General features: G+C 44.1%; 1 protein-coding gene across 1 annotated transcript; it reads left to right on the top strand.

Moving 5' to 3' along the window:
• Window positions 1-4226: 4226 nt before the first annotated feature.
• slc35f6 (solute carrier family 35 member F6) lies at window positions 4227-12146 on the top strand. Its single transcript, XM_061707025.1, has 6 exons — window positions 4227-4420; window positions 6326-6398; window positions 7147-7318; window positions 7455-7670; window positions 7749-7859; window positions 10126-12146. The coding sequence occupies exons 1-6, from the start codon at window positions 4344-4346 to the stop codon at window positions 10611-10613; spliced, it is 1137 nt and encodes a 378-aa protein (XP_061563009.1). The 5' UTR covers window positions 4227-4343; the 3' UTR covers window positions 10614-12146.
• The last annotated feature ends 1072 nt before the right edge of the window (window positions 12147-13218 follow it).

The raw sequence follows: 13218 nt of genomic DNA, 5'->3' as shown, positions 1-13218 counted from the left end.
ACACATACATAAATATACACATACAAACCCAGTGTTTTTTTTTTTTTTTTGGGGGGGGGGAGGGGGTGGGGGGGGGGGTGACGACATCCACTGCCAATCCAGGAAGCAGGAACACACGGAGGCACACGTCAAGCACTGGAAATCTGCAACAAAAAACCACAAACAAAGCACGAACAGTATCTGTTCATTATATCCATATCTTCACGGACATAAACAAACAAACCAAAAAAATCTAAAGACAAAGATTAATGAACTGTGACAGTGAGGATTCCTGCATTTTACCTGAACGTGTTATTATTAAAAGATATAAACACCAAGAAGACATAGCAGTACAACAAAGAGTGAGCCTCATGAGAACTTTGTATGTTTGTTAGTACCAAAGAACAACACAAGGCAGAGCTTTATGTACTGAAGTTCAGAGTTCACAAACACAGAAATTATTTTTCTGAATTTGAGCTGAGGATGGGCAGTTTGGGGCCTTGGTGTTTAGTACTGTTGCCTCACAGCAAGAAGGTTCCCGGCTCAAATGGCACCAGAGGCCTGTATGTGTGGAGATCTATTTCTGTGCGTGAGTTTTGTCTGGGTATTCTGCCTACGGTCCGAAAAGATGCATTTTAAGTTAATGGGTGAATTTAAATAGCTTATAAGCGTGTGGGTGTATCCATTCATTTACCTGGAGAGAACTGGGAGTAAGTGGATACAGATAACAGATGGGTGAACTCATATGAATTGAGGCCAGGGCCTATTAGTATTTGTAAGTGGCTGGGGAGGGCTCGGGCTGTGGCTGGGGCGTCTCCGGGCCTCCCGGGGGGGGCGGGGCCGTGGACGTGGGGGTCCCACCCGGAGGGCCCGGCCCTGCCTGGGTGGGGGGTGGCTGTCTGCGCTGGGGGGGCATTGCTGCCTTGGTCCTCCGTCGCTGGGCGGGGGCCAAGTGCCCCTGCGGATGTGGGGACTCCGGGACCCTTGGGGTGTCCGCCGGGGTGGCCTCGGGGGGGGGTGGGGCCGGGTCCGGGGAGCGGGCCTCCCCTGACCGGGGGGTGCACGGGCGGGCGCGACGGCGGGGTGGCACCATTCCCAGGTATCTATGTCTTATGTTGTCAGTATGAATGGGAGGATGTTGGACCGTTTCCCCCTCCGTCTGGGGGCTCCGGCGGCGCCGGGGGCGCCCTTGGAGGTGCGGTGGGGCCCTTGCCCGGCTCGGGGGGCCGGCCCCCGTTTACTGGACGGCCGGTGGGGGGACGCGGGTGTCTTATCAGGGCCGGCTTTGCTGGTCCTGCTTCCTGGCTTCGGCCTCCGCTCCCCCTCTTGCCCCCCCTACACGATTCATACGCACATAGGCGAAAGGCGGGGGGTCCGGGTCGTGGGGGGCACTGTCCCGCGGGGCCTGGCACTCCCCGCCTCACGGTTTTAACAGCAAAATAGACACTGCACATTCAACACTTAATAAATACATTTGACAAGGACACGTAGTTCGGGAGGGGGGGGGGTCTGTGTCAATCGATACTTGGCCCTCCCTCCTCCCTGTTTTTATGGCATTAATCACATGCACTCAACACAAGGGGCGGGAGGGGGTCCCACATCACCCGCGTTCCCTCACCGGCCTGGGCCTGGGACGGGTGGGTCTGGTTACCCGGGCCTGGCGGGGCCCGCCGTGCAGCCTGGGGTGCCTTCTGGCGGTGCTGGATCCCCCCGGGGAGGGGGAAACGGTGCGTGATTGTATGTCTGTGTCGGTGAGAATGCGGTATGGAAGGGTCCTGCCATGGAGGATTTGAGCCTCCATTGGCAGGACATCAAAAACTTAATAATTTATCAATATTATATTATACAAAGATGGTTATTATTATTATTATTATTAGTATTATTATTAGTATTATTATTATTATTATGTATAGTATATTATATTATTATTAGTATAGGTATCGGATAGGTGAATGGATGAATGAATGGGATGCCTGGGTCTGGGGCCCTCCGTTGTCGGGCCTGCGCGGGTGTCGCCTTGTTGGGGGGTTCCCTCTCTCCGGGCCCGTCTCCGGTCCCCCCCGCTGCCTCTACGGCGGGGCGCCCCTCTGGTCTTGGAGGGCCACTTTCGTGGGGGACGGGTGCGGCCGCGTCGGCGGCCGGGGCGGCTCTGTCTCTCCGGGCAGGCTGGCCCCCTGCCGGGTGGGGGTCGTTGGCCTGAAGGGTGAGGGCCTCCTGGCCGCGTGTCCGGCCCGGACCGGGTGGCCGGGGATTGCCTGGGTCGCGGCCCGCCGCCGCGGGATCCCTGGCTGCTTCTTTCCGCGCCGTGGGGGCCCCGCCTGCGGGCCCCCTCGGCTGCCGCCGGGTGGGGGGGGGGGCCTCGCAGGCGGTGGGTTGCCTCCCTCCTACTTCTCCCCTCTGTGGGGTTGCCGGTGGCCTGGGTTCCGGGCTCTTCCTTGTCGGCCTCTGGTCTCACGGGTGGCGGGGTTGCTCCCCCCCCTCCCCCACTATAGATACACTTCAGGTGGAGCTTTGTTTGGTTTATTACACACACACACACACACACACACACACACACACACACACACACACACACACACACACACACACACACACACACACACACACACACATATAGTCATTTAGTCACATGCATACACACACACACACACACACACACACACACACACACACACACACACACACACACATGCATGATCATATACATACACACACACACACATAGACATACACACTGGCTTGTTCACCTGCATGCTGGCTCTCTAGTTTTTGGGTTTAGGTAGCGGTAGCGATAGCTTAGCTCAGACTGCGATCAGATCTCAAGATTTAGGTCGATTGCTGTTCGTGTTTTGGATGGCTCCGTGCCGGTTTCGTGCTTTGTTTGTGGTTTTTTTGTTGCAGATTTCCAGTGCTTGACGTGTGTCTCCGTGTGTTCCTGCTTCCTGGATTGGCAGTGGATGTCGGCACCCCCCCCCCACCCCCTCCCCCCCCCAAAAAAAAAAAAAAAAAAAAAAAAAAAAAAAAAAAAAACACTGGGTTTGTATGTGTATATTTATGTATGTGTACGCATATGTGTGCGTATATATATGTATATATTACATATAGTAATAATGCACATATATACACTTTTGGTTTCTACCGTCATGGTATCAATCAATAATATGTGTGCAGACAAGGTAAAAAAAAAAAAAAAAAAAAAAAAAAAAAAAGTATTTGTAAGCCTCGGATTGTTCTTGCTCATGAGTAGGAAAATGGTTAATGAAGGTGAGGCCTCTTTTCTTTTCTTTTTTTTTCTACGGGGTACTCATGATATGGGCAGTGATGGGGAGATATTGGAAGAATATTTACTGAATGTGACAAAGAGTTTTCTGGGTCAGAAATTGTATATCGTATACCCATTATGGGTCAGCTACAAAAAGGAGACCCTGCGCAAACTTCAGGTAGCATATAACGACTGTCTGAGGATCCTGCTGAAAATCCCAGGAGTAACAGTGCTAGTAAACTCTTTTGTAACTCAGGGCTAAGCACTTTAAGTTTTTAAGTTTATGTCTCAACTTGATGAGTCACAAAACTGTATTATAATGAAGCTCACAAGCCCCAGGTGCAATCCGGTCAGATATCAATCATATCTATGGAAACATTGGTATGGGTGCCTTTTAAGTGAATAAGAGTATGTTTGTATTTGTTTATGTATTTGTTTTTTATTTTTTATGTTGTATGTCTTCTGGCTATTGGGTCTAGAGCCTGTAATAAAGCTTTTATATATATATATATATATATATATATATATATATATATATATATATATATATATATATATATATATATATATATATATATATATATATATATATATATATATATATATATATATATATATATATATATATATATATATATATATATATATATATATAAACACATACCCTATCTTTAAATGACAACAAGAAAAGTGACAATAAACAGATGAAAAACTATTTCCATTTTTCCAATTAGGGTGTTTTTAACTGTGTAGGAAAGGTGGAGATCCTTAATAAATGAATAGGTTGTTATTGAGTCAGATGTGTGTTCGGTCTTCCGTTTACTTAAAAAACCGTGAACGTGATCCAGGATTGGTCTTTTTTTAATAAAAGCTTTGCTAATCGAAGATACAACAGAAAATGAACTTTCATTCATTGTTTGTATCGTGTCGTTTCCGATGTTTCCTGAACGCACCACGCTGCGGTCAGCTGACTGGGTTGTCATGTGGCGTTCACAGACGGACCAAACCGGGCGGACAGCGCGTCGATAAACAACCTGGTTATACCTTAAATTAAAACAAAGCCTGCAGCCCGTCCTTTTCTGCTCTCTTCTTCTCGTCCAGCATGGCTTGGACCAAATACCAGCTGTTCCTCGCGGGACTTATGCTCACAACTGGATCCATCAACACATTATCGGCCAAGTGAGTGAATTTGATTATTTTTTTCCAGTCATGTGTTCATAGTTATAGTCACAATAACCGGAGCAGGGACACAGAAATAACCAGTTAAAACAACAACAACCTTTAAATGTAATTCTCAGTTTTTAAGTATGTGAATGAACTGTTATTACGTGTTTGTTACATGTTGGTTTGTTAACAAGATAGTTGTAGCTTCAGTATCTGCTTAGCATTAGCAGCTGAAGTGCAGCACAAGGAAAACAACAATTGTAATCGATTCACTTATCAAACGTAAAGTGTGATAAGACGGCATATCTTCCTCGTTTACTGGGAGTTAATTCAGTAGAGAGAAGACAACATTGCCCGCGTTATTATCAAGAAACAGGTGCAAATACAGCAAAGTCCATTTAAACTGAAATGTCAAAAACATGAAGCAGGTTTGATCCTGGAGCACGTGGTGTGTCGTTTATGTTGAATAGGTCAGTTCTGATGGGACATCAGGGACAAGAACATACCACAGTCACATAGGATTAGTGTTCTGTGTTTAGTTTTATAGATGCATTACTGCTATGTTTTACATTCATGGGGATAAACTGATACTTGGGAAGAAGATCATTGCTGCTGTTCATTGTACTGTGCTCATCTCTTTCTCTTCTTTGTCAATCATTCATCTGTCACACTCTCTTTGAACCTAGTGACCTCTTAAAAGACAAGTGCAAAGACAAAAATCAAGATTTTGCATCTTTAAGATATAAAACAAGTCCAAACTTCTGTTCTGATAATGTAAGAAGTCTCAGACCTGAGTTTTTTTATCTGCTATGGCACCATAATGTGCTTTAATCTGCAGAATAGAATGGGAAAAACTTGTTAAACTTACAGTCCCTTACTGACGGTCAATTTACCCAAACCAAGGGGAGATGAGAGGTTTGTGATGTGACAGAGAGCATATTAAACTATGATAAAACGTAATTGGATAAATTGGAAACTGGAGTCATATTATAAAGTTTTCTCACTGAAACGATCACCTTTGACAGGCCTAAAATGTTCCTTTTTGTTTGCTTTAATTAATCATCTATGAGCTAAATTAACTAAATTCTGTCTGTTGCTACAATAGCTAGAAACGAAACAAGACGCTCAGCTTTTTTAACTTCCACAATAATCTGGGATGTCAGCTTTCTCCTGCCTGACTCACGCTATTTCTCCTCTTGTGGGTTTTGTTATCCAAATGAAACTCATCCCTGCAGCGTATCAAGGTTTGTGTAGCGCTAATGTGTCAGACAAAACGTGCTGCGTCATGTTGCTCAAACAGGAACTCTGCAACAAACAGGTGAAGTTTCACTCAAGTCACCTGATACCTGTCGTGTTGCAGTTCTGCCTCCCAGCAGCTGGGATCGTTTACGGCCTGCAGGAATGTACTGTAGTTTTGATGCCTCTTGCATGTTATATTTAAATGCGACAGTGCATTGTAAAGACGTTTAATCAAAATCATGCTGACCTCAGACAGAAGAATGGGTTCAGGAATATTTCAGGGAAGTGTTGTGTCATAACCTTTAAGAACAAGACCCTCACATGTCAGTCATGCTTCTTTCAACTGTCTGGCTGCCTATAAAAGTTTTATGCACACATAAGCACTCTTTAACCCCCACGAGGGTAATGCCACATCATCAAGTCTCTGAGACTGACTTTGCAAGATTGATTTTATGCGATAGCGCAGTGACACAAACAAAGGAATTTAATGGGGGAGGCAGAAATCATAAACACGTCACCACTGGAGCTTTAACACGTGCTTGCATACATCTACATCTTGTTCCTTTTATTACAGTTTTTCAAGCTGAACTGAGTAAAGACCACCAATATGGGATTTAATTTGATGTACAGTATGTTTGTTGGTTATTTGGTTGTTAAATTGTATTTTTTTTCCCCCAACAGATGGGCTGACATGTTCTCAGCAAAGGGTTGCCATGATGTCCCTGAGCATCCCTTCGCTCATCCCTTTGTACAGGTACAGTAATATTTGCACGAAGAGTGAAAAGCCATTTTTTTAATTTTGAGACAAAGAGACTTGTAAAAAGTATTTCAAAATTGCCAAGGACTAAATCTGGCCACCTAAATTAAGCTTTTATTGAACCAGCAGGTCTTTTTTTGGCTGGAAAAATGTACAAAACACTGCCAGACACTGTCAGAACCTCTGACCACAGAGTGTAACAAGTATGTTTTAAAAAATATTAAAGCACTGCAACATCTAAAAACAGACACAGGGTTGATGTTCGAGGACATTGAGCAAAGATCACTCAACAAGAAATGCTTTAAGAAAGCACTTTATGTGTTTCGTAGTGCTTCACTCAGATGCCAGAGTTTAATTTCATCCAGTCTGTGAATGTAAAGACCAGAGTGATGGTGAGGAAGCCGTCTTACCTCACGGAGCAAGGTGCTCCAAAATGTTGTGCAAAAAAAAAGATCTTTCAAAGACGGTGTCTTATCATTTTTTCTCGCATGTTTATGGCATTTCCAGAGAAGAGAAAATTATTGTTCACACACTAAATTATTTATAGATCACAATCAAAAACAGCACCAGTGTTTTTATGTACCGGTATATACTTTTTCCTTTAAAAATACTAAACATTTGTAGGACCCTCCTAAAAACAAGATGATGCATCTTCAGGAGCTTCAACAAAGAACAAAAACCAAACCAGCGTGTTGCAATGTGTCTCCCTGTTCATCCGTGTGTCTCTGCAACGTTCTGTGTCCAGGCCGTGGGGATGTTTCTGGGCGAGTTCAGCTGCCTCGCTGTGTTCTACATCTTGCTCTGCCATGACAGACGCAGCCCAGAGCCGAAGATGAACCCTGGCCAGAGCTTCAACCCTCTCCTCTTCTTCCCTCCTGCCATGTGTGACATGACAGCCACATCCATCATGTATGTTGGTAAGTGAACAAACGCTGTCATTGTATCCTTGTCTGTTTGGAAGCTGGACTCTTGAGGAAGTTATAGGTGGATGGAGGCAAGTCTTTACTTCTACGTTGTAACTCTGTCATGTGACAACCATCCTCTGCATCCCAGCGCTCAACATGACGAGCGCCTCCAGCTTCCAGATGCTTCGCGGGGCCGTTATTATCTTCACCGGTCTGCTGTCTGTGGCGTTTCTGGGGCGTCGCCTAGAGCCCAGTCAGTGGCTGGGCATCTTCATCACCATCCTGGGCCTGGTGATAGTGGGACTCTCCGACATTGTCAGCGGGCACAAGGACGATAGCCACAAAATGAGTGAGATCATCACTGGTAAGACAATCCTCATTTTTTACCAAACTTTTGCATGTTTCATTAGCTGTTACTGAAACAGTGTTTTCTGCTCTGCAGGCGATCTTCTGATCATCATGGCTCAGATCATTGTCTCAGTGCAGATGGTGCTGGAGGAAAAGTTTGTCTACAAGCATGACGTCCATCCTCTTCGGGCCGTCGGAACTGAAGGTACAGCAGCTTGTCGTCTGCACCCACACATGCAGCGTTCTGACAAACTCAAGCAGGAGTTTGGTTCCCCCAAAACCACAAGAAAACAACAACAACAACAACAAAATTGGAGTTGCAAAACAACCAAATCGAGCCAAAGTCCAGAACTATCAATGTTAAAGGAAGTCAATAATGAGGAGGGCAAAGGTCCAGCGCCAAAGACATCAACAACAAATTGTTTCATTATTTTCCTACAGAGTCACTCTTCAGATTTTACATAAACACAACTACCGTATTTTCCGCACCATAAGGTGCACCTTCAATAAATGGCCAATTTTAAAAGTCTCTTCATAGATAAGGCACACTGCATTATAAAGCATAGGGAATATACAATAAGATACCGTACTCTAGTGGCTGAGGTTGAGTTACCTATCTACCTGATGGAGCTGCGCTACAGGGAATTTAAAAAAAAAATACAAGAAGAAAGAAAACGTAAGTCAAACTTTATTAACAAAATAAAAACCAGCTTTCTGACAACTTTGTTCACTCCCAAAACAAACGCGGAGGAGAACTTTTCCAATTAATTACCGAATCCCTCAAAATCTTGTTCCTCTGTGTTGGAATAGAGAAGCTGGGTGAGTGCGGCATCCAATGGTCCCGCCTCCGTCTGTCACAGTCGCCATTATGCGAGTCGGCGTCGCTGCTGTTGTCTTGAAAGTCTGTTGTCTGTTGCCTTCCTTTGTGAAACCGCCGTTACTGCCGTTTTTAGTGCCGTTATTTCGGCGACAACGACTACAGTACCCAAAATCCCCCCGACTACAGTAACAGAACTTACCGTATTGATCATATATAAGGCGCAGCGCACTGTAAGTCGCACTGCCGGTTTTTGAAAAAATTAAAGGCTTTTAGGTGCACCTTATAGTGTGGAAAATACGGTATTTATAATGTTTATTTATATGATAAGTATTTATGTAGCCTTTGTAATTGCTGATCAGATCCTGGAGCAGAGCAGTAAGTCCAGCAGCTTCAGCTTCTCATCATAGCAGGAGAACACCCAAGTCCCAACCACATAGAAACTTTTCTTCTTTTAACCGGCATTTATTTAGCAGCATGTTTTATTTCACACCAGCTGAATCAAGTAGTCAGTGACCAGAGACTTATGGGGCTGACTTACTGTGGACTGCAACTTGGTGGAAAAGGATCGCCATCAGAACGTGGAAGGGTGTAATGTTTTGTAAAAGCACCGCCGAGGGAATATCGCGGCTTAGTGGGATGGAGAACGAAGGCCGAATGAAAAAGGGATCTCCAGTGTGTCTTTGCACTGCTGTGGGTTCACCTGTGTTTTCCAACATCTCCAACCCGACTTTCAATCCACAGAAGTGCAGGCTCACAATTGGAAATGCAAAATATTCAAGCGGTGCAATTTTGTATTACCTTCGGATAACAATGTAATCCAAGTCCGTATGTGGAATGTGTTAGGTTATGCTTGTACAACTGTTACATAATTATGAGTAACGCTTTGTTCCCAGTCATATGTAGAGTTGTTGGCTCTCTCTCTCTCCTTTTTGCATGCAGCAGGATCTCATGATCACAACCAGTTCAGGCCCAGACACACGAGAATGCAGTTGTCAAGAAGGAAATGAAAGTAGTGGGACAGTTAGCGGCTAACAAATGAGACGTTTCCACCAGAACCTGGTTGAGTCTAAAGAGGGAACTTAAAGAGAGTGAAAGGTCACCCTTATCAGGCTGCAAATGCATGAGCACGCTTTTCTGAACCTGCTGGATGTGTAAGCAAGCAGCTGTTTGCTAACAGTTTCCAACTTTATCAGGTGATGATAAATGAGGTTGTTTGCTCCAAGCAGCCAAAGAAAAATCAATTAGTGGTGCTTTAATGATATCACTGTAAGAAACGCAAGAGTGACAGGGACAGGGTTATCACACCGCTGCTTATTTAACTGTTTACCAACATGATGAGTCATTTATTTTCAAATTCAAGCATATTTGATCCACCAGATAAGTTATTAATCAGAAGAGGTGGTTGTGAAGAGGTGTTCGGGAGAGGCTAATAAAGCACTTTCTGGTTTGAGCCTTAACTCACAACTCCAACAATGCATTTCCGATGTCTGTTTTCTTTATTTTTTTTGTTATTAATTTGCTTTACAGCTGAATTTAAAATGGCACAAAAGCGTTTGTCACGTTTTTGCATGTGTGTGCTTGCGATGAAGCATCAAAAGCTGAAAACTCTACGCTTCGTTCGTGACGCGTGGAAATTGTTTTCTGTTTCCAGGGTTCTTTGGTTTCGTCGTCTTGTCGCTCCTGCTCATCCCAATGTACTTCATCCATGTTGGCGACTTCAGCGGCAACCCCCGGGAGGTCCTGGAGGACGCTCTAGATGCCTTCTGTCAGATCGGACACAAGCCTCTCATCATCTTGGCTCTGCTGGGCAACACGGTGAGCATCGCCTTCTTCAACTTCGCCGGCATCAGCGTCACGAAGGAGATCAGCGCCACCACCCGCATGGTGCTGGACAGCCTGCGAACGCTGGTCATCTGGGCGGTGAGCCTGGCGTTGGGTTGGGAAAACTTCCAGGGCCTGCAGATCCTGGGCTTCTTGATCCTCCTGCTGGGCACCGGGCTCTACAACGGACTGCACCGCCCCCTGCTGGCCAGGATACCATGCTGCGCTGGAATGGTCAGCGCGGAAGAGGAAGGCAGCACCGGAGAACGAGAGAGACTGCTGGATGAGGGGAGGGTGCAGGCCGCCGATGACACATAAAACTGATCCAACTGCAGACAGCGTCAGACAGTGCACAAACGCTGCAGCTTTCGTGATCGCTGTCAGCTTTTCTGTTCACGCCTCTGTTTTTAAAGGACCTCACATGTGGTTGTGTGAAAGATTTCTTTTTTTTTAATTGTTCAATATTTTTGGAAAGAATTGTTCGTTTTTAGCTGCGCTGAATGAGACTACTCATAATATGAAGCTACAGACAGTAGAATTGATGTTTTGTTTTTAATTTAACACAGGGCAGAAACTACATTTGGATCACATGGACGCCCTCAGCAACTCTGAGACGTTGTATCCCCAAGTATGGCTCTTCTCAGGAAGTACAGTAGTACTTTTTAGACTACGAGCTACTTTTTGGATGAAGTTTGCAAGCTGAGCACTTCTGATTGGTTGAGTAGTCACACCATCATATTTCAGAAATAATCCCAACTGTTGTCCATAAAATATGCTTAATTTGAATTATATTATGGGATTTATTGTCACGGTTTGTAAACTACAACTTTAATTTGGCAATTCCAGTTTGACTAAAATTCATATGCCTTTAGGACCCAGCGGAAACACAGACAACTGCTCCCTAGAATAAACTAAAATTATTTCTTCTACTTTGAAATATTTGAAATACTTTCGGAATAAAAATTGCCACAAACCTTTGGTCAAAGTCTGCCACCAGAGTACGGGGAGGATGAGCTGGAGGGCAGATCTTGTTGTCCAGCACTTTCCCACAGTTCCAGGTCTTCATGCGTCATTAATTAGACCTGCTGGTTCCTGAAACAAGTTTACTCCTCCAACCTCAGTCTCGACAATCTTCATACCTAACAGTCAATGAGTCAGAGAGTTCATTTATACCCCAAAAGTTATTGAAATCAACAAATGGAAAAGAGGGAAGGCACATTTAGCTTTTATATCAAAATGCTTGCTTTGAAGGTGTTTATTTTTATTTAAACATGATTTTTAGAGGCGTTCTGTGATAAAACACAAACATTCAGTATCAACATTAACTTCTGACACCGACGTATTTTTAAGAAGAGAAGTGTTTTTTGTGTTTTATAGTGCTAATTCAGTACAGCACAAATGTATGAAAACTACCCTGAGCATCAGTTTATCTATTTCTTTTGAGTAGATGGACCATCAAATTATCATTACCGACATTCATTTGAAAATATGTGGCATTTTTATAATTGTGTCGTGATCTGAATGGGTTTCATTTTTAATATGTTGCTCTTTGTGCCGTTTTGATGGTTGTGCCAAAGTGTTTTCACTTGTTTCACTTCACGGTGACATCCCCACAATGTCACAGGACATTGGGACACCGGGGACAGCGTCACGTAAGAGGAGGACAGAGCTCAACAACAAGGGACTCGCGTTTGTTATCCGATATCCCGTTCAAACGTTTCAGGTGTTTGCTGCAACATACGGAAAGAAAAAGGGAACTGACTAAACAAGATTCAGTTTTATTCAAGCATGTGTAGAAAAAGAGTAAATTTTATAGAATGAAATGTAATAAACAAAGAAAATTGTCAAATATTCTTCCCACTCGTGTGTAAAGATCCACTGTTCTCCTTTTCTGTCATTTTGAATTGCATTTAAGATGATTGAGGAATATATTAATGAAAATAATTGGAAATACTAGTTTCCTAACTTCATAAAGAAAACCTACAAGCCTCAGTGCAGAGGTCCAACCAGCAGCCGTTGTCACCTCAGTCATTCAACAGACCCCCAAAACCCCCTGTTAGGGGTTAATGGAGGTTGAAGGTTAAAACCGGGAGTCTCCAGAGGCCTGTATGTGCAACCACCTGGAGCTTAGCAATGATAACGGACCACACACACATGGATTTGTCTTAATTAAGCACATGATAGAGTTTTCTCTTTTAAACCAGTAAGATAGAAATACAGCACCAGCATCTGCAGCAGCTGCTTTAACTCGTACCATCATCCCGTCAGAAGCATTCTCGGCCCGGTTCCACCAACTCCACCATGAGTTCAGGGAACCTCCAAGGTCACCGCGACTGATCTGAATCCACTACTAAGGCACCTCTTGCAAGTGGCTGAGTGAGATATGGGCTGCATTAGTGAGAAATGGCAGCAGGTAAATCAGTAAAGTCTTGTAGTCATGGTTACCTGAAGCAGAATGTCAAAGAGTGTTTAATACCTGCACTGAGAAATACAAACCACCAAGAACTGAAGCTGTTCTGAGGGAGAAAATGAAAATTGGGAACCAAATATCGAGTTAAATTTTATTCTGTGACATCAAGGAGCAAGAATCTCTAATATCTAAATCATTTAGCTGACTCTGCAATTTTTTCCAATTCAGCATTTAGGCTTAAACAGATTACAGCATTGACAAGTGTGTTGCCTAATTTGAACTTCAAAAAGGCCACATTTATTTTAGTTGTGTCTCCTCTGCAGGATCGGAGTACAAAAGACGTCACTCGCAGACAGCTGTGATGGAATCATCTGAGATTTGTTGGAGCAAATAAACATAAACTCATTGTCCTGCTTCAAGTTTGCAGGAAAGAATGCTGACAGAGGATCTTTCATGAAGATGGGAAATGTCACAATTCCATGAAAGTGACAGAAGTTGGATTGTTATTCTGAT

This window comes from Cololabis saira, chromosome 18 (assembly GCF_033807715.1).
Source record: "Cololabis saira isolate AMF1-May2022 chromosome 18, fColSai1.1, whole genome shotgun sequence".
NCBI lineage: Eukaryota > Metazoa > Chordata > Actinopteri > Beloniformes > Belonidae > Cololabis > Cololabis saira.
The sequence above is the reverse complement of the archived record's forward strand: the minus strand, read 5'-3'. Positions and strand labels throughout refer to the sequence as shown.